Source organism: Cyprinodon tularosa, unplaced genomic scaffold, assembly GCF_016077235.1.
Source record: "Cyprinodon tularosa strain WSP-4 unplaced genomic scaffold, ASM1607723v1 ctg42, whole genome shotgun sequence".
Taxonomy (NCBI): domain Eukaryota; kingdom Metazoa; phylum Chordata; class Actinopteri; order Cyprinodontiformes; family Cyprinodontidae; genus Cyprinodon; species Cyprinodon tularosa.
The window spans coordinates 2,095,545-2,116,812 of NW_024039141.1; the positions used below are offsets into that span (position 1 = coordinate 2,095,545).

A 21,268-nucleotide genomic window follows, 5' to 3' on the forward strand; every position below is an offset into this window, starting at 1 on the left:
GGGCTGGGACATCTGTTTGGATGCCTTCTGGACGCCTCCCTCATGGAGGACGCCCAGAACACGTCTCACAGCTGGCCCTGGAACACCCAGAGGAACTGCTCATCCTGCATCCCGGGATAAAGTGGAAGAGGACAGGTGTGAGATTTATTTTCTGGACTCTGACTGGGCCCTTTTAACCCTTTGAGCTGCCCTGATCTAAGCATTCTGACTTAGCTGTGGTACCATTAACAGGTTTCCTTCATCTGCACATGAAGTCTTACCATTTTACCCGCCGGTGTTTAAGAAATGTGCAGTCAAAAGCATCTTCACCTTCAATATGTTTCAGGGTTAAGGGTGACTTGCAGTGTTCATTTTCAGCCACACAGCTTCGAAAGCATTCCTAAATCTTTTTCTTCCATGAGTGCTTTTCCAATTTTGTTTCATATTTTCCTCACAAATGAGGACATTTTTAATTCTTTTCTATGTTTTGGTTTCTAGAAGGTACATTTTCATCATGTTTGAAGCCGTTGAAGAAAAGAATAAGAGTTTGGATTCATAATATTTGGAACTAGAAAGAAATAATTTCTATGATTATCTCTGTTTTATTTTGCTGATTTTATAAAATCTGACCTTTTTAGATTCCAAAAAGTTTGCTGACGGCGTGGAAAGTCAGTGTGGCCGAAGCAGAGTATCTGCTCCCAGGTCGTCAGAAGAACAGTGAAAATAAACTTTCAGTATCTGTGAACGGGGAGGAACACCTGACCAGCCCTCCTCTACCCGAGGAGCCACCAGAAAGCCCCTCCGCCTCCATCGTCTCACATCGGCCCGCCTCAAGCAGTCCGACGACCAACGGAAACGGTCACCATCTCTTCAAAAATTCCTCAGCGCATCCCAACAAGAGCAAAGCCATCAGAAAGAAAAAGAAATGTTTGTCGGACATATTTGGTCATATTGTTGGTGGGAAGGAGTCCTCCATCAAGGCAGGCCAGCTTTTGATGACCACACGGGCCCTGAACGAGGAGCCGAAAGACTCCCCTTACGCTGATCTGGATTCAGTTCCCATGTTGAATCGACCAAAACGCACAGCTCTTTCTCCAATATATGACACAGACGCCACGGACAGAAAGCAGCAGGGTGCAGTAAACGCAAAAAAGTCGTCCAAAAAGCTAAACCTTTGTACAGATTTCTCTGACTCGTCCCGTAGATTTCAGAACAAACTGACCTCTGAAGAGACAGACTCTGAACAGAGGCCTGGTGAATTATCCCAGAGCTCAGGTGAAAAACACTCTGGGAGTCTTTCTGCCAGTAGCCGTCTCAATGCGAAGGCTCTGAAACCGTCTGATCTCGATGAGGGGCAGATCTCAGAAGGTCCTTTTGATGAAAAGACTCCCACTTATGCTCCCTTTAGAGCTGAACCGTCTCCAGATCGGAAATCCCCCAGAAAGACGTGTGACTTGGTTCACCACAGCTCTCCAAAGCGCCGCACAAGGAAGCTTGATAAGAAACTGATTCAGAACGGCTCTGTGATCAGGTCCCAGTGCGAGGGCTCGCTCCGGCCCACGCAGCAGCAGGTTAAAATCAAAACAGAGAGCTCCCCATCAGATCTATCTACTACCTCCTCCTCTTTGTCTCTGTCTCCAATTGATACTTTTCAAGATGGTAAAAAATTAAAGTTCGGATCTCTGGCTATGGAGGACAGCGACGACTCTGAGCTGAGTGCATTTCGACCTGATGCCAATTATAAATTCAGTACTTTCCTGATGCTGTTGAAGGACATGCACGACACTCGAGAGAAAGAAGGCAAACCGCTGATGCTGCCGCCGTCGGCTACCTTGATAAAGGAGGAACCCCTGGTGATCCCCACAGCAACGGAAGGCGGGTTGCTAAGAGGCTCCTGTGATGCTCTACCTCTTCAGATCAAATTAGAAAATGGACAGCCAGAGAAGCCCACGCCGAGCCAAAGCACGCCCCGAAAACCCAGGCCCTGCTCTAAAGAGGCCGACTCAGCTGACCCCTACCACTGTGAAGACTTTCCTCCTCACACTGAGATCGGGAGTTCGGAGAAGCAGCGCAGAAAACAGAGGCTGCCCTCTAAGCTGAAGCTCAGAACACCTGAGCCGCCCTTTAATGAAACTGAAAGGGAGTTGATCAGGGTCCGCTCTGAATCGACGGAGCCTGTAACGGATTCGCTTAGGCAGGATCCCTCTCCCAGCTGCACAGAGAAGTCCTCAGAAATAGTGGCTCCAAAGAAGCGCTGGCAGCTGGTAGAGGAAGCCACTGAGATCGAGTCACCGGGGAAGGAGACATTAGCTGAGGGGAAGGGGTCTCCGACAACCAGAGCGTCAACTGATCTCGACCGGAGCGCCGAGGCGCACGCAGACAACGACTCGCACTCTTCAGACTCTGGCAGCACAGCCGGTAAGACGCAGACAAGTGCTTTATGGGTTGTTTACCTAGATGATGCTTTGTTAAATGAAAGTTTTTTATTTTTGGCACAGGACAATCTGAGAACAAACGCCTCCGGAAACCAACTAAGAGGCTCTTGGAGTCCACCGAGGAGTATGAACAAATATTTTCCACGAAAAAGAGGTCGAAGAAGCACACTGCAGAATGTCCCAAAGCGGTGAGGACATTTTTATTGTTCTGTGGTTTCCCTAAAGATACAGAAAAAAAAACAGGATAGCTCCACTTTCAATGAATAAATCAATAAATAGATATCCCACTATAATCACAGAGCTCAGTGCACAGCATTGTTATGCATTGGTAATAGACCAGCAGAGTAAAATGAATTTGACAAAAAGAAAGCAAAAATTTTAAAGGTACTTTTGTTTTCCAACTGTTTAAATAGTGTAGGTAAAAAAAACATCCTGTCTTGGAATGACTGCTGGAGGGTTTTTTTGCGTCTCTATAAGTCATTCACATGGAAAGCATCTGTGTACATCAGCTTTTCTTGCATCATATTCTCTGTTGAATTTAGGTCTATACTTTATGCTGTTTGAACACACGGGCATGCTTTGACATAAATGCTTCAGCTGTAGCTCAGGATGTTTGGGTGTTGGTCTCGCTGAAGGGTGAATATTCGCAGCAGTTTTAAGTCTGTTGCATACACCACAGATTTTTCTTTTTCAATAACGCTATGTTTATCTCAATCCATCTCCTTTTAAACTCTGATTATCTTTCCTGTGTCAGTTTTGGTGTCAGTATTGTTACAAGCAAAATTCACTTTTTTTTTATTTTTATGGAGGTTTGAAAAAAGAAGTACACCCAGGACAGCTGGCCACTCTATGTGCAAATGTAGTCTGGAAATTAAACTTTGAGAAAGGTCTTAAAAAGGGTTTGATAATACCTTTGTTTTATTCTCAGATTTAATTTTTTATATTATTTTCAAATACTTTTCAAGTCCATCCATCTTCCGTCATGCCTATTCCAGCTGGGGTCATGGGGGGTGCTGGTGCCTATCTCCAGCTGTCTATGGGCGAGAGGCGGGGTCCACTCTGGACAGGTCGCCGGTCCATTGCAGGGCAAAACGGAGACAAACAGGACAAAGAACCATTCACACACACATTCGCACTTAAGGAGAATTTAGAGCAGCCAATTAACCAAACAGTCATGTTTTGTGGACTGGGAGGAAGCCGGAGTACCCACAGAAAATCCACGCATGCTCAGGGAGAACATATATGCATGGGCGAACTTGCAAACTCCATGCAGAAAGAGCCCAGGTTGGGAATCAAACCCAAAACCTTGCTGCAAGGCAGCAGTGCTACCCACTGTGCACTGTTCAGCCCTTCTTATTCAAATAAAACATATATTTTTTTATCATGTGGTTTTTTGTTATTCATATAAACATATTTTATTTTTTAGATTTCTCTTTTTAGATTAAGTTTTTTTTAATCCTCTCCTCTCCTCTCCTCTCCTCTCCTCTCCTCTCCTCTCCTCTCCTCTCCTCTCCTCTCCTCTCCTCTCCTCTCCTCTCCTCTCCTCTCCTCTCCTCTCCTCTCCTCTCCTCTCCTCTCCTCTCCTCTCCTCTCCTCTCCTCTCCTCTCCTCTCCTCTCCTCTCCTCTCCTCTCCTCTCCTCTCCTCGTTATTTGTTAGTTTTAATTTGAAAGCAAGCAATCTTGCTGGATTTAATTGAAACAGAGTTGTCAGGGTAAAGAGATGTTGAACACATTTAGATTGTTATTTACTCTTTTATGTCAGAATGTGGTGTTATTTGGTGTTTGTCATTGTGTCTGGGTTTGTAGGAGACTCCAGGGATAACGGCACTCCATGATCTCATCAGCACCACAGAAGCCACTGATACCTCACCCTTGTCTTCAGCGGAGCCGACTGAGGCCTGCGTAGAGATGGATCCTAGTCCCACTCAGGAAGAGCGTTCTCCTGAACCACCCCCTCTATCTTCTGTCACGACACCACCCTGCTTTGACACAGACACAGCGGGGGAAACAGATCTACCTCTTGAAATTGGTGAGCCTGAGCACCCGTCTGATCTACAGCTTAGAGTTTCTGCTGCTCTCCTCATAAAAAATTGCTTTTATTTTCATTTTAAAAACCGTATTTGTGGCGTATCCGTATTACTGGATACCAGGAGATAAGCAGAATGATTATTACTTTTGCTTTCTGAGCAAGAAACCAGAGCATCACTGCAAATTTAGTTTTTTTCTCACACATCTTTTTAAAATCTTTTTTCTTTTTTTTTTCAATTAAGCTTCCAAATTAAGCTGAGCAAGTATGGTAGATGACTGAGAGGGGAAGGGTAAAGAACTTAAACTATAGTTGAGATTTGTGATCAAAGTGTCGATCGTTGCCCTCTTCTGGTATTTTACTGGTTTTACACTGATTTATTTCACTGGACTGAGAATGAATAAAACAGATGAAAAAACTTAGAAAGATGCAGTAGGTACAAAATGTCATTGTATTAACTCCAAACCTACAGTAAAACATGGGGGTGGCAGCATTATGGTCTTGAAGAAAGAATTTTTCAGAAGGAATTATCCTTTTTTAAACATATTATGGACAGGTATCAGTTTTTCTCCATAACCTTCAGTTGTATTTTATAATTTAGTGATTCAAAAGAAATCAAAGTTTGGAAAGTTTCTATCTCCTATTTGAAGTTTGGAGTTAAATCTGACAGAAAACCTTAAAGGAAATGTAATGCTGTCCTTGCAATCTGATAGGAGGGAGATAATACCAAGTCAGTAGGCTGGATGCTGATTCCCTTCAGCCAAGTCAACGCATAACTCAAATCAAGTCTGAACATTGATTACATGTTTTATTTTTTATGATTGATAACTGTTATATTCATGTATAGGAACCCGGTTTGCGAATTAGCATTTAGCGACTCAGCCTATGAATATGGCATCAGTTCTTATAGCAATGCTTCTTGTTCTTTTCCTATCAAGTAAACTATTAAATGTAGGGATGCACGATATTGGGATTTTGGCCGATATCCAATATGCCAATATTTTAAAACTTTTGTATCCGATAACCGATATCGATACTGATGTTAAAGCTGGACAAAAATAAGTAGTCATTGAAAATAGCAGTTTTGTTATTCATTTCTGAAACTTTGAAAAATAATATACTCAAATATATTTTCATATGCTGATATCAAATAGATTTTAAAAAACGCGGTATCGATCTATTTTACTTTCAAAATCTCGAAAAATTTCATCGTTCTGTTACAAACTCTCGTGATATTTTGCAAATTCTTGTGAGATTTTGTTAGTAAAATAGATCGATACCGCGTCAATATATCAACAAATTAAAATATGGCAAAATTTCGTAAATTTTCGGGGGATTTCGTAGCATAACGATGACATATAGCAATATTTCATTAGTAAAAGAGATTGATATGGTGTTTTTAAATGGCAATATATCAGCATATGAAGATATTGTGATATTTTAATGTATCAATATTTTTTCCCTCATCTTTAGAAGTTTTTAAGTCAAAGTTTTTGAGGAAGAAGAAGAAGTAGTATTTTTTTTTTTTAGACTTTAGAAACTCAGAAGCTGATCAAATATCGGGTTAAATATCGATGGGGTGGCCGATGTCCGATATTCAGTTTTAAGGCCGATACAGGCCGATACCGATAGGGGGCCGATTATATCGTGCATCCCTAATTAAATGAATAAAAAAATAAGAACTATTCAAACTAAAGGTGACTTTTTAAATAATGTGTTCTTTCAAGAGCCTAAATGTTTTAAGTTTTTTTCCCTGCAAGTGAGTTTTTTTATTATAGATCAAATGCAACAAATGTATGTCTTGTATGATAAGCTGAAATAGTGAAGTATTTATTTATTTTAACACTATTCATTTCTTTTTACAATTAAAAAATCTGTTTTTCTTTTTTAACAGGGCCATTATTCCTTTTAATTTGATTATATTCGGCACACTGTCTGTCTCTGAAAGGCCTTTTCTGCTGGTGAAAGCAGCACCTGAGTTGTTCTTTTGCTTTCAGACTCAGAAACTTTACCTCAAGAAAGAAAGAGGCCTAGAAAGCTCTCGCACAAGGTGATGGAGTGTAGCGTGGAAGAAGTGTCGGCAGTTCCTTCAAAGAAAAAGGTATGTTTACCAAAACCATATAAGTATTCACACCCCTTCAACTTATTGTTATTGTCTGTAAGGAGCTAACAGTAAGGTTTGAATAGCTCTGAGGGAAGCTGCAGCACTCAAGAATAAATGTTGAAATTACCAGAAGAAAACGATAAATGCTAATAAAGGCTTTTCTTTGGTCCTTTGAGAAGAGTTGTGTTTTTTTTTTAGTTTTTTTTTTTTTACATAATTTGGTCTATTTTTTAAGTTTTTCTTTATTTCATTGTTGATATTTCCTCTCATTACCAAACAGACACGAGGTTTTCCTTTCCATAAAAATTATTTGCAGGGAGTTTGAATCATTTTGGGGCTTAACTGTAACCCATGCCTGAAATACAGAGATGTTTAAACAAAGCATTGGAGGGGATGAATACAAATACACACCTCATTTTCTAGATGTTATTTGTAAAAAAAGCAAAAAACTGATATCGTCCTTCCATTTTATAAACAATGCATTTTTTTCCTGTAGATTTTTACAATTAAATCAATTAACAGCAAGTTTATTTAAATGGCACATCTTAGTAGCGAGACGATTTAAAGTGCTGTACATGGACAAAAAAATAGGAAAACCGAGAAATGTACATTGCATGGGCATAAGGGTTATTAAATACGAAATAAGAAATGAACAATTCAAGTAAATGAAAATGAATAATTAAATGGCAATTATTAGCTACTTATGAAAGCTCCTTCTATCTGTGAGACAGCGCTCAGGGTAGCGGGGAGGTAGTAACAGTAGGAAGTCACTAAATTTGCCTGAATCACAGAGAGAGGACACTACATTTGTTTCCAGGGCTTCTTTGAAAAGAAAAAGAAAACCGTTTCTAGAGGGCTAAATATAACAAACCCGCTTAGATAGTAAAGAGCAACTAGAGATGATGTTGCTAACAAGAGCCACCAGGTAGCTTCATACACTAACCAGCTTTGCAGCAAGTTGGAAAGGAGCTGGAGGGGTTGGTTCTCCATAATAAAGTAAATATACCCCTTCCCCTCATTAAATAAGTAATACATTTCATGACTATGAAAATCATTGTAAACTCTGATAATGATTAGAATAAGTCCACATATGTAGGGTTTGTTAAATTATTTGCTTTACATTGTTTTACCCTTCATTTTTTATTCATTCTGAAGCTATGATGGCTTTATTTTGCTGTGGCGGTGCACCATGATCAATTACTTCTAGTGAGGACGCTTATAGCAGCATTCTGGACCAGCTGCAACTGTCTGACCTGTGATGGCGCTGTTACAGTATTCACGTTGGCTAAATATGAACTTATCAATACATTTTTCAAGGTCCTGCGGGAACATTAGTCATTTACAGGAGGGGCCCTAAGATGGACCCTTGGAAAACCTGCATACTGTATGATTTCCATCTCCATAAACTTGCCTACTGATATAGAAAAATCCCTTTAAATAAATACTTTAAGTAGGATTTATATAGGGTAAGATAACCACCTACAGAAATGTATGCATTGATGTTTGAGTTTGTAAATAAATGACAACAATGGAAATAAATTTAGGATATGAATTTGTTCCTTTATGTCAACTCATAGGTATGTATGACAAGAAGTTACAATTGCAATAGTACTAGTATAAATTCAGGAATTTACCTGTGCAAATGACAAATTTATGAGTACGACTCTTAAATGTACACGCACAAACCACACATTTACGAGTACAAATTTACTATTTTAAAATTGCAAATCAAAAATTTATGAATAGAAATCAAAATTTTCAAGTAAGAAATTCACAAATTCACTAATGTTAATCACAAATGTACATGTACAAATCACTAATTTACGACTAGGAAATTGTACTCAATGTTTTGTGAGTCATATTTGTAAACTTGAGATTTGGATTAGCAAAATCTGGAATTTTTGATCTGTACACTGCAAAAATTCTATAGAAATAAGCAAAAAAATTTACTCTTAATATAAGATAATTAGATAATATGCACTTGAAATAAGGCAATGCTATTGTTCTTTCTTATTTGAAATGTAAATTGTTAAAGTATCTCCCTTGTCTCCTCAATTCAAGAACAAATGCACTTATTTAGGTTTCATTTTTTTTGCAGTGTACTTGTAGTTTTGCAGTTGTAACCTTCTTACACATTCATAATGTTATTCAAGACGTTTTTATTGAAAATTTTTAGACATTTTACACATATTATTTTTTTGACAGCTATCTAACCCCATAGATTTTAACCAGTCCAGTGTTCTACCAGAAAGGCCAACCTCTATTAAAATGGAATGATGCTAATAAGATTCATTGTAAAACATTAAGGAAATCAATGCATCTGTCTGTTTTTTTTTTATTCCTGCATTAAGAACACTGAATATTTTCTTTTGTTCATAGGAAGCAAAAAGGCAACTCAGCATAGCATCGGATGTGAAAGTGTTGGTCAAGAAAACACAGGTATTAATAGAATCACTAAGTATCGGTCACTATATGCTGAAGTTCTGCTTTGCTATGCTAAACTCTGTATTTTACCGGATAAGGTTGCTTCAGAGACGAAAGAAAAACCATCCCCTGCTGGAGCCTCCAAGTGTTCAGAGAGCAGGTCCCCGAGCCCCCAACAGAATAAGACCCCAAAGCAGGAGGTGGAGACGGAGCCCTGCAGCAATGAGGAGAAACAGGACGCACACTCTGGAACACTAACTCCTAAACCTGAGGTGACCATGTTCTGTTGTCTCCTAACAGAAAGGAAAATCATGAGATCATTTTAATCTGTTCCTGACTGCACCTAAGTAACGTTCGATGATGTTGATCCCTTTAGGTTCTGCCAGTGGGTTTGAATGAGAGTCTCTCCCTCCAGGGGGACGTTAAGGGAAGGATAGGAGCTGCATCTTTCAAGGAGAACGTCTGCCAGGTGAAATTACCCTCGCCTGTCTGTGATGATTATCTTCACCTTCTGTTTTATATAAGGAAGGTATTCTTATGTTGGCTCTAATAGGTGTGTGAGAAAACAGGAGAGCTTCTGGTGTGTGACGGTCCATGTTTTGGAGCCTTTCACCTGCAGTGCATCGGGCTCTCTGCAGCTCCCAAAGGAAAATTCCTCTGTCAGGAATGTAAAACCGGTGGGTCTGGCTATATGAGCTTCAAACCGTGACAGGTTTTCCCTGAAACACACCAGAGTTTTCAGATTCCTTTTTTTTTTCACTTTCATTTCAGGCGTCCATAAGTGCTTTGTGTGTAAGAAGTCTGATAATGGGGTGAAGCGCTGCATCATCCCGCTTTGTGGGAAGTTTTACCACTCGGACTGCATCATGGCGTATTCGCCCACCCAGCCGCACAACAAGGGCTTCCGTTGCCCCCTGCATGTGTGCCTGTCGTGCCACATCACCAACCCTCTGAACGCCTGCAACTCCAAAGGTAGGTTTCCATGCATGTCATTTAGAGTCTGTTGTAGACACAGCTCCATTTGCATCAGATAAAAATCAAAGCTGAACCTTAAACTGTCCGGTCTCGTTCTGGGATGTGGTGCCTCCAAATCTGCAGCCTCATCCTGCCAAAATAAGGCAACTGTCCGCCATTACAACATTTTTTGTCAGGCTAGACCTTCCCAAGGGGTTAAAAAAAAGGGGATTTAAGATTGTTTTTGATGGTTTCAGTGATGCCAGTGAACAGGTTAAGAAAAGATGCTCTTTTTCAAGCTAAGTAATTAAGAAAAATTACCAGATGAATAAATTATTATTATTAAAAACAACAGTAATTAATAGGCGACAAAATACAGGGAAATGATCAATTCTAAATGTCATAGGCAGTTATAAATATGTATAAAATACTGTCAAGCTCTAGTCAGCCAAAAAGAAGCAGTTAATATATAAATATATATAAAGTAATAATATATAAAAGATAAGAATAGAAATAACATTTAAAAACCTTGCAGCATAATTAATTAATTGAACTAAGCTTTAAGTTTTCCTTTAGAGGTTCTTGATAAGATATTACCAACTCAGCATGGAAAGCCTGAGGGAGGACGATAAATCTGACAAAACCTCATGAACAGTTTTAAAACCACTGAAATAATAAAAAAAAAACACCTGGTTATGAATCTGCTTTATAGGTCACAATGTTTACATTGGCCATAAATAACAAAATATTATCCTGTCATATTAAATCAGTTTTAAAATGTACAGCTGGTCTAATGTATGCGGCCATAGTTTTGCACTCAGATAATTGAGGTCTGGGTTAAAGAGATCACAGACCGGGCGGGGGGTAAAAAGACTCTCTTCATGTGGATAAGATGGATACTATTTTTTGCTTATTTTCTGGGTGAATCTTGAGGTTTTACAGTTAAAACAACACATTTATTACACTTTTTCACCTCTCTGTTACTGGTGAAGCTCTAGCTTTGTGCTAGCCAGAATAAACTGTTTGACTCTGCTGCCATCTGCTGGTAAACCAACATCCATGGGTGTTACAATACTTTATTAATTAATTATTCACACACTGATTCTAAGCAATTCAATACAGCACCTTAGTTAGGGATAAGATGAGTTGATAATCTGTCTTAAAATCATGCTAACTAGGCTACTGATGAAGTCCAAAAGGATTTAATAAAAAGCTTTTCTCCTCCCAAAATCAGGTCGACCAAGTTCCTATAAATATTTTCTCTTTTTCTTTAAAATAATTTTATATAATGAATTTTAGGTTCTCTGACCTAAAAATGCAAAGTTACAGTTTTCAGTGTTCTTTGTAACTTGATGTATTATTTATAGATCCTCTCATTTACTTTTGTGTTTCTCACTTATTGTGTTGGTCCTTCTGTCCCTAAAAGTATTTCTGTTGAGTTTTAAATATCTGGAGATGCGCAACAAAAAAAACAACAACAAAAAAAAGCAACAGAAACCTGGCTCTAATTTCTCCTAATTTAATTCCCTGCTGAGTCTTGATTTCAGTCATTGAGCATTATAATGTCACAAGAACAAATTCATGACTCCATGCATATGTGGAGGGAGTTTTGTTTCTGTATAGTTCTGGTAAAGAAAATATTTTGTAAATGGAAATATGAAAAGAAAAAAAAAAAAGGTTTCACAATTTGTTTTTCATCATTTATTTTCTCAGATGTAATTTTTTTCAAAATTTTTTAACAGATTTTAATTTTCTTTCTATTTCAAATTTTTTTTTATTTCTCTTTTTTTTCAGACCAAGTTTGAAAATAATTAAATTAATAAATTAATCTGAAAGAGACATTCGGAAAAAATAGCATTTGAAAATATAAAGAATCTGCTAAAAGAAATTTCATACATTTTTCCTTCAAGCTTGTCCCTGCTGGGTCTGCTGGTGTAAAAAAAAAATTTGTTAAAGATAAAATTTGAAATAATGATAATTTGATGAAACAGCAAAGTTACACTCAAAACATTTGCTTTGATTAAAACATTTATTTATTTATAGGGCTGGGTACCGAACTTCGGTTCTTTTATGGTACCGACCGAAATGCTTCGGTTCTACCGAGTATCGAAACATGCCTCGTCTTTCGGTACCAAGTTCCGGTGATTGGCTGTAACACTTAAGGTGATTGCGTCATCCAGGAAAAATACACAGGTGGTCCCGCCTACAGCCAGGGTTCATGTGTATCTGTTGTGAACTGGTTGTGAGCATCGTGGAACCCCTTTAAAATGCCCCCCAGGTCAAAAGTGTGGCTTCACTTTATTAACACTGATGCTAATAGTGCGCAATGCAATACATCGTGCACAGAAACAATTTAGAGCAGAAAGTTTTCCGGTGTTTGACTGCAAGAAGAGCGGACCGCAACCAGCGCGACCATCCTCCTCTCAGCAGCCCGTGGGCAGTGCAAAGCCAGAGGGAGTGAATCATCAATCAAGAGCAGCAAAATCACGTCTGCTGCTTCCTTTTTTGCTGCTTGTACCAGCTTCTGACGCGCGGCTGAAGCAGCTTTGCTGCTCTGGCTGCGCGGTTGAAAAGTGGCTCTAACACGCGTTGGGCGGAGCTAATCTATCCTTTATTTGCCTTGCAGCTATATTTGCTGTGATCAGTGGGAATAGAGTAGTTTTATTATGTTTTTAAGTGGGAAAATCCACCTGAAAACTTAATCAGTGCAGTCAGTTCATCCTGCCTTCCAATATTTCTGTCAGAGCCGCTCAGGCCCCCCCACATACCAGCGGTGCGCTGTCAATAGGATCCCATTCAACGGGCTTGTTTGTCAGACATGGTAATTTTTCTAAAGGAAAACTGCTAAGTAAAAAGGTCCTCATAATGTAACAGTGAATATTAGACACTGAAATTTTTTTTATGTAAGAGGAAAAATGTAAATGGAAAAATCAGAGCTTAAAATAAAACTCAAGATTTGTACTTTTTTATGTTGTGTAATTTTCTTTTTCTTCGAATTGATATTATAAAACTCGTATCGAAAAAAGTATCGTTCAGGAACCGGTATCGAAGTGAAGGTATCGGTATTGGTACCGGTACCGAAAATTTTTTAACAATACCCAGCCCTATTTATTTATTTATTTATTTTTTTAAGTTTCAGTTCTGGATTGAATTATTTTTTAATTTTCCATTTTAAAAAAAAGTTCTTGGTTTGCAACAATAACAGAACAAATTCACTCCATACATACATGCGGAGTATTAAACGGTTTTATGGGAGCATACTTTTTATTTTTCATTCTTGTGGATAAAACCTACCTGTTATAGAAGCATTTTTTTGTGTAATGCAGCTGATCATTATTGTTTACCAAAAGTTTCTGCCTCAAACTGGGAGAAAGTTGTGATCTCTGTTGATTTCCTCCAAATAATAAAACATGTTCTTTGAATAATTTCTTAATTAGCTGTGAAAGTATCATACCTCTGTTAAAAATTAAGTTTTTTTTCCTGATTTGGCTAAAGAAAATTCTCTATACTGCAGTTTTATAATCTTTAGCTTCAACCTTTCATTTATAATATCTGACTGTATGTCAGGACGCACCTCGTCCTCAGCTGCATTCTTATATGAACTTCTTAAGCTGTAAAACATATGTATGTGAAAACAGAGCGAGCGAACTGGTTGGTTTAATGTTTCAAATATATTTTGTTCTGGAAAGCTGTTTGCTCTATTAAAGCCACGTGTGAAAATCTGTTCATGTGGCTGAATCAGTCTGCTTTGTTTTTTTTTTTTTCTTCTCAGGTCGGCTGGCGCGGTGCGTTCGCTGTCCTGTAGCCTATCACCCCAATGATAACTGCATGGCGGCAGGCAGCCTGGTGCTGGCCAACAACAGCTTCCTGTGTCCAAACCACTTCACTCCTCGCAAAGGCTGCAAGAACCATGAGCACATTAATGTTAGCTGGTGCTTCGTCTGCTCTGAAGGTCAGTTTTACTGCTTTAGCTTCCAGTCATGGTACAAAAGAACAAAACAAACTGTTATCTGGAGGTTTTATGTGTGAAAGCAATAATAAAAAGATAATGGTCTTTAACATGTCCTTAAATGTATTTAAATCTCACCTCAAAGATGCACAAAGCTAACAGATCCAAAAAAGTTTGCTCTTTGCTTTTGCAGTGTTTTAGATTCATCCGAGAAAGATGGATACATCTGTGTTTTTTTTGTGTTATTAGTACGTTTATCTTGCATCAGCCGATATGTTCATGCTTCCATATTTTGTTTTATTTGTAAAAAAAAAAAAAAAAAATGTTTCTTTCTTTTGTTCATATTGAGACGTTGCTACATTTGTTTATCTGACCAGTAGTAAGTCAGCTTCATAATGATCAGACTCTCCTCAAGTTTACCCATAATGCAACATAGGGCTGGGCGATATAGAAAAAAAGCTTATTGATAAAAAAAAAATGCATATTGATCGATATCGATAATTATTGAAAAGATTTGAAACCATATTTTATGTGCAGCTCTGCCTGGACTTTTTATAATATTGCTAAATGATTTAATTTTAATAAAGAACACAAACACAGACTTTGAATTAAATCTTTATTTAACTAACTTTTTTAACCATAACAGAATTGTTTTAAAGAAAAATAACTTAAGAGACCTGGATAGGACTAAGGCCTCCATACATGGGTTGTGCGCACTAACCACTGCGCTACCTGCACTCCCCAAAACCTTTTTTAATTAAGAAGTTTTTCATAGTTTCATGTATGGATTAGATTTACTCCCATATAGAAAATCGATTCTTTGCTACAATAATAATGGAACAAAATTAACTCCATAAAGAATCAGGAAGCGAACACTTATAGTCTTCCAGAGCACAACTGCTTAAGGTTTTTGGTTCAAGCCGTTTTTATGAGCTATCAAATTTACGCCTTACCAGATTTTATTCTCATTTACTTCTCCTACATGTAAAAACTCTCCTCCAAGCTGGTCACAATCTGCAAAACGTAACATTTCACAGATCAAACCTTCCCAATTCTGAGGCATGAACTTGCGTTTTCTTGACTGTGCAGGGGGCAGCCTCCTTTGCTGTGAATCCTGTCCTGCTGCTTTCCATCGGGAATGTTTGAACATAGAGATGCCTCAGGGTAGCTGGTTCTGCAACGACTGCAAAGCTGGGAAGAAACCTCGCATTAAGGACATACTGTGGGTCAAATGGGGACGTTACAGGTAAGAGGCACCTTTTTATCCTACTGTCCAGGCGGCAGCAGATGGAGCCAGTCTGACAGCTGATCTGACGCCTCAGGTGGTGGCCCGCTGAAGTGTGCCTGACCAAAGATGTTCCAAATAAGATCCTGAGGATGAAACATGATGTGGGAGAGTTCCCGGTGCAGTTCTTTGGCTCCAACGATTTTGTGTGGACTTACCAAGCCAGAGTCTTCCCCTACATGGAGGGGGACACTCACAACATAGAAAAAATGGGGAAAGGTGCTGACGCAGTGTACAAGAAGGGTATGTGTGTTTTAATATGTATTTATGGTGAATTCTGCTTAGAAAGACACGATTAAGATTCCATTTGTGTCTTTAAAGCACTGGCTGAGGCAGCGGAGCGTTTCAAAGAGCTCAAGAAGGAGAGAGAAATCAAGCAGCTCCAGGAGGACAGAAAGAACGATAAGAAACCGCCCCCATACAAACACATTAAGGTACGTCGACCTGACCCAGCTGGGCATATAATCAGCTGATAGACCACCTGAAAATACGACGCCTGTTGCTTTGTGATCCAGGTGAACCGACCCATCGGGAAGGTGCAGATAATCACTGCCGACTTGTCGGAGATCCCTCGCTGTAACTGCAAGGCGTCTGATGAGAACCCCTGCGGCGTGGACTCGGAGTGCATAAACCGCATGCTGATGTACGAGTGCCACCCCCAGGTGTGTGCCGCCGGGGAACGATGTCAGAACCAGACTTTCACAAAGCGACAGTACACGCCGGTGGAGATTTTCAGGACTCTGTCCTGTGGATGGGGTTTACGGGCCATCACAGACATAAAAAAGGTAAAATGGGAACGGATGAAAGGATTTTATTACATTTGGCTTTTTAATCATGTGATTATTTAATTTTCTCCCCTCAGGGCGCTTTTGTGAGTGAATATGTTGGAGAGATGATTGATGAGGATGAATGTCGTGCCAGAATTCGACACGCTCAGGAGAATGACATCTGTAACTTCTACATGCTGACCCTGGACAAGGTGATTCTGTGACCGATGTCCTTCAATCGGGCCTGAAGATGGGACAGATGAACAAACACACTGAGTAGAGGAATAAACTTTTTGTTGTTGTTGTTTTGGTTCACTTAGGATCGGATCATCGATGCTGGACCCAAAGGGAACCAAGCACGCTTCATGAACCACAGCTGCCAACCAAACTGTGAGACGCAGAAGTGGACTGTAAACGGCGACACCAGGGTTGGGCTGTTCACCCTGCAGGACATCCCAAAAGGTCTCAGAGATGGAGTCGATCTTAAATTCTGTTTTTACTTTTTTGTTTAATGTAAAGCTTGTAGCTCAGTGTATTTGAATTAATTTGAAAATATATAGGAATATGGAAACGCAATGAAAGAAAGCAAGCTACGGATTTAATATGGGTTTTTAAAGTGAAGATTTACATGCAACTTCCCAGAAAGGATGAAATCAGGAGAAAACTTGTTTTAGAGATTTAGGCAAACTGCCCAATGGTTTAAAACAGCATATTATTCACAGAAAAGGCCTGTAGCAGTCTGCTGCTGGAGGAGCACTCCTGTTATGTAACCGCTATCCAACAGGGCATCCAATAGGGATTCTGTATGGAGTGAACTTTGTTTCATTATTGTTGCAAGCAAAGAACACATATTGTAAATGCAAAAATTTCTAATTTTCATTACTGCTATCGAGAAATTAAATTTCAGTTTTTTCACCTTAAGCATAATTCAAACGCTTGCTTTCAAACAATAAAAATGTCTTAGCCAACATCCATGCAGACCAATAGAAATGCGTATTTGTTCCTCAGAGAAAAGCACATCCCCCGAAAGAGAATGTGATCAGAAAAATCAGTTTGAAAAGAATGCTATTTGAAAAAAAAAAATAGATATATGAAAATACAAAATATACATAAAAAATAGATAACATATGAAAACAAGATTTTATTTCTATATAGCATTTTCTTTTAAAACAATGGAACAAAATTCACTCCATGATTCTGAAGACTAAAATTAATCTCCTTTTAAACTAGACATTATTTTCGCTCCATTTCTGGTAAACATTGATGCATAAAATCAGTGCTTTCATTTTCCTCACAGCTGTATCAGAATATATTATATTAGTGAGCCATGCAAGGACTTTTTAAATGGGTATCAGTGAAATAAAGCAGCTAAAATATCACTCTTTTACACACCTGTAAAACATGCTTACCGTATTTTCGGGACAAATTTTTTAAACGTTTTGAAACATGCGGCCTTTACGAAGGTGTGGATTTTCTGTGGATTTTTCCTAACCGCCACTGGATGGCAATCATAACTGTAAATAAAAGAAGAAGAAGGGCCTAATTTTTGTTTAGCACAAATAGATTCTAGCAAGAGGCATGTTGTGTCCCGAATCACACATTTTAACATTTATTTGCTGCATTAAAACTGGTAAACCAATGAAGAGACTGGGCTCAACTCCTGCAGAGCTGAGATAAAGAGCTAACGGGAGCTAGCATACTTCTAGGCCCCTACTCTAGGAATTATATGTAGAGCACCCTCTACAGGTTTGATGGGGACAGTTCAGTGTATATCAGTGGCTTAAATCCTGCTGCATTTTTATATATGAATTGTCATGTTCGGCTGAACGTATTTAGCCCACGGCAGAACACACACGGCAACAGGGATCAGTTAACTGTTTATTGATAGAGAGAAAATGGAAGCAACGGAGTCGACGGGGAAGCCACAGCACCGGGACCCGTTCGACTTCTGAAAGGAGAAGTAGGTGATTAGCCGGAAAGGGCGATCAGGCAAAAATGAACAGAGGAACGTGAGCTTACCACCAGACGCAGCAACCTAACCGGGGGAGGATGGAGCGGACTCAGGCTCTGATCGATGGAGCTGGTGGCGGGTGTCTCAGTGACAGGTGAGGCTCGGGCTTGAGGGTGACAGAGCTGCGCTGACTTAACAATGATCCGGGGCAGCAGGAGAAACCAGAGTGGCTCGAAGCACCTTGCTTTGAGCCAGGAGAAAGGGAGGACCCTGTGGGAACTCAGACCCTGGAGTCAGCACGAGTGGGACCCTCTGAAAGGCGATCGAGAGGTAACCTGGGGAACACAGAGGTTTGGGTTAACGAGGGAAGTCAGAACTCAGTAGAGAGACTGTGGCCTTAGTCGTACCACTACGGTTAACACTCTGGCGTCCTCCTGCTGTCTGGATGCTGCTCTTATAGTGCGATCAGACGCAGCTCAACCAGCCACAGGTGTGAGCGCCCTGCCCACCTGTCAACTGCAAACACCTGCGGAGAAAGCAGAACCGGCAGAAACTGCATGGCCCTGTCGGCTGAGTCCTGACACCACCACCCCCTCAATGGTCGCCACCCGGCGACCTCGAGGAAGAGGAGAGGAAAGAGTCCACCAACGACCTGTCAGGGAGGGAGGAACCAGAAACCCAGGAACGTTCCTCCGGACCGCAGCCCACCCAGTCGACGAGGTATTGATACCCTCTACCACGCCGACGGGAGGCCACGACCCTTTGGACCTGACGTCCCAGGTGGTCGAGGGTGGGTGGAGGGGGTTCGGCCGGAGGGCAAAACGGGCTAGAGAGGACGGGCTTGATTTGGGAGACATGGAAGGTAGGGTGGGTCCTGGAATGGGACGGGAGACGGAGGCGGACGGTCGTCGGGCTGAGGACGGAGACAATCTCATAGGGGCCAGTGAAACGTGGTAATAACTTCCGATGGGAAGATCTGGACGGGAGGTTTCGAGTAGATAACCAGACCCGCTGACCGGGGTGATAGGAGGGAGCAGGGACTCGCCTGCGGTCAGCAAACCGGCGGTTCAGCTCAGAGGTCCGGTTCAGGGCTTGGATGGTCTGGGTCCAGACCCTTTTGCATCGGTGGATGTGGTGGGCAACGGAAGGTACAGCTATTTCCTTATGGTCGTCGGGAAACAGAGGTGGTTGGTAGCCCAGAGAAGCTTCGAAGGGGGAGATGCCAGTCGCAGTGGAGACATGACTGTTATGAGCGTACTCCACCCAGGGAAGGAACTGACACCAGTCGGAGGGATTGGTGGAGGTTAGACAGCGGAGAGCGGTCTCCAGCTCCTGGTTGAGCCGCTCAGTCTGACCGTTGGTCTGCGGATGGTAGCCAGAGGTAAGAGAGTACCGGGCACCAAGGGCCACGGCAAACTCCTTCCACACACGTGAGGTGAACTGTGGACCACGGTCAGACAGAACGTCCAGCGGGATCCCATGCTGGCGGAAAACATGCTTCACCAGGAGCTGGGCCGTCTGAAAAGCAGAGGGGAGTTTTCTGAGGGGAATAAGGTGGCAGGCCTTAGAGAAACGATCAGTCACAGTGAGAATAGTGGTCATACCTTGGGAGGAGGGTAGGCCGGTGACAAAGTCTAGGGCTATGTGGGACCATGGCCGCTCAGGGACTGGCAGGGGCTGGAGCAAGCCTGCAGGGGGTCTGTTTGATGGCTTGTTCTGTGCACAAACTGGGCAGGCTAGGACGAACTGTTTAACATCCTTGGGTAAGTCGGGCCACCAGAACCGCCGGGAAATGAACTTGATAGTTCGGAGGATTCCAGGATGGGCCGATAACTTTTCAGAGTGGGCCCACTGGATGAGGCGGGGCCGAACGGAGGAGGGGACGTAGGTGCGGTTAGGTGGGCCATTACCTGGGTCCGGGTCAGCAGGCAGAGCTTGGGAAATGAGGTCCAGAATCTCCCACTGGAGGGCCCCAAAGGTGCAGGTCGAAGGTAGGATGGGAGAGGGCTCCTTAACTGAGTCGTGGGGGGCGTACAGGCGGGACAGAGCATCAGGTTTTAGATTCTTGGAACCAGGTCGGTAGGAGATACTTAAATTAAAACGGGAAAAGAATAGGGACCAACGGGCTTGCCTGGGATTGAGTCGTTTAGCTGTTTGGAGATAAGCTAGATTCTTATGATCTGTCCATATCTGTACTGGCTGCTCAGACCCCTCCAGCCAGTGGCGCACTCCTCCAGGGCCAATTTTATGGCCAGGAGCTCCCTGTCGCCGACGTCGTAGTTGCGTTCAGCGGGGGACAGACGACGGGAGAAGAAGGCGCATGGGTGCATCTTCTGATCCAGTCCCGAGCACTGAGACAACACAGCTCCAACACCAGTGTCGGAAGCATCTATTTCGACAATGAACTGTTTGGAGGGGTCTGGATGAACGAGAATGGGGGCCTTGGAAAACCTGTCCTTAAGGTCACGGAAAGCTGAGTCGGCCTCTGTGTTCCACCTGAACGAAGTCTTCACGGACGTGAGGGCGTGAAGGGGGGCGGCGATCTGACTGTACCCACGGATAAAGCGGCGATAAAAGTTAGCGAAACCTAAAAACCGCTGCAGCTCTCTTCTGTTCTCTGGTTCAGGCCACTCGAGAACAGCCCTGATCTTTTCAGGGTCAGACCGGACACGCCCCCCTTCCAGGATGAGACCAAGGAAGGTGACAGAGGGTTTGTGGAACTCGCACTTTTCTGCTTTCACAAAAAGCCGATTCTCCAGAAGGCGCTGAAGAACGAGGCGGACATGGTGTCTGTGTTCAGAGAGGGTTCGTGAATAAATTAGTATATCATCCAGGTAGACAAAAACGAAGAGGTTTTGGAAATCACGGAGGACATCGTTCACAAGGGATTGGAAGACCGCTGGAGCATTGCTGAGCCCAAAAGGCATTACCAGGTATTCAAAATGGCCCAAGGGTGTCTTGAAGGCCGTTTTCCACTCGTCCCCCCGGCGGATCCGGACCAGGTGGTAAGCATTACGCAGATCTAATTTAGAAAAGACCGTAGCGGACTGGACCGGTTCAAGAGCGGAGGAAAGGAGAGGAAGGGGGTACCTGTTCTTTACCGTTATAGCATTTAACCCACGGTAGTCTATGCACGGGCGAAGGGAGCCATCCTTCTTCGCAACAAAAAAGAACCCAGCCCCGAGGGGGGAAGACGAGGGTCTAATCAGCCCGGCTGCTAGTGACTCCTTAATGTATTTCTCCAAAGCCTGTCGCTCGGCCTGAGAAATGTTATACAGGCGACTGGCTGGGAGCAGGGCGCCCGGCAGGAGGTTGATTGCGCAATCGTAGGGTCGGTGCGGTGGCAAAGAGCAGGCCTGGGACTTGCTAAAAACCAACTTGAGGTCGTGATAC

The 21,268-nt window shown here is 41.7% G+C and overlaps 1 protein-coding gene across 2 annotated transcripts in view; it reads left to right on the plus strand.

The window, feature by feature from the left end:
- Window positions 1–21,268, plus strand: part of nsd1a (nuclear receptor binding SET domain protein 1a) — a 32,669-nt gene that overhangs the window by 4,563 nt on the left and 6,838 nt on the right. Inside the window, exons 5-20 of one of the 2 annotated variants that reach the window (XM_038299171.1) lie at window positions 618–2,397; window positions 2,478–2,602; window positions 4,222–4,444; window positions 6,439–6,542; window positions 8,925–8,984; window positions 9,068–9,241; window positions 9,346–9,438; window positions 9,523–9,646; window positions 9,741–9,941; window positions 13,696–13,875; window positions 14,962–15,118; window positions 15,195–15,400; window positions 15,479–15,591; window positions 15,673–15,942; window positions 16,020–16,136; window positions 16,245–16,386. In XM_038299171.1, coding sequence (XP_038155099.1) covers window positions 618–2,397; window positions 2,478–2,602; window positions 4,222–4,444; window positions 6,439–6,542; window positions 8,925–8,984; window positions 9,068–9,241; window positions 9,346–9,438; window positions 9,523–9,646; window positions 9,741–9,941; window positions 13,696–13,875; window positions 14,962–15,118; window positions 15,195–15,400; window positions 15,479–15,591; window positions 15,673–15,942; window positions 16,020–16,136; window positions 16,245–16,386 — 4,069 coding nt within the window. Of the gene's footprint in view, window positions 1–617; window positions 2,398–2,477; window positions 2,603–4,221; window positions 4,445–6,438; window positions 6,543–8,924; window positions 8,985–9,067; window positions 9,242–9,345; window positions 9,439–9,522; window positions 9,647–9,740; window positions 9,942–13,695; window positions 13,876–14,961; window positions 15,119–15,194; window positions 15,401–15,478; window positions 15,592–15,672; window positions 16,137–16,244; window positions 16,387–21,268 lie in introns of those variants that run through there. The other variant, XR_005281994.1, reaches the window with a different exon arrangement.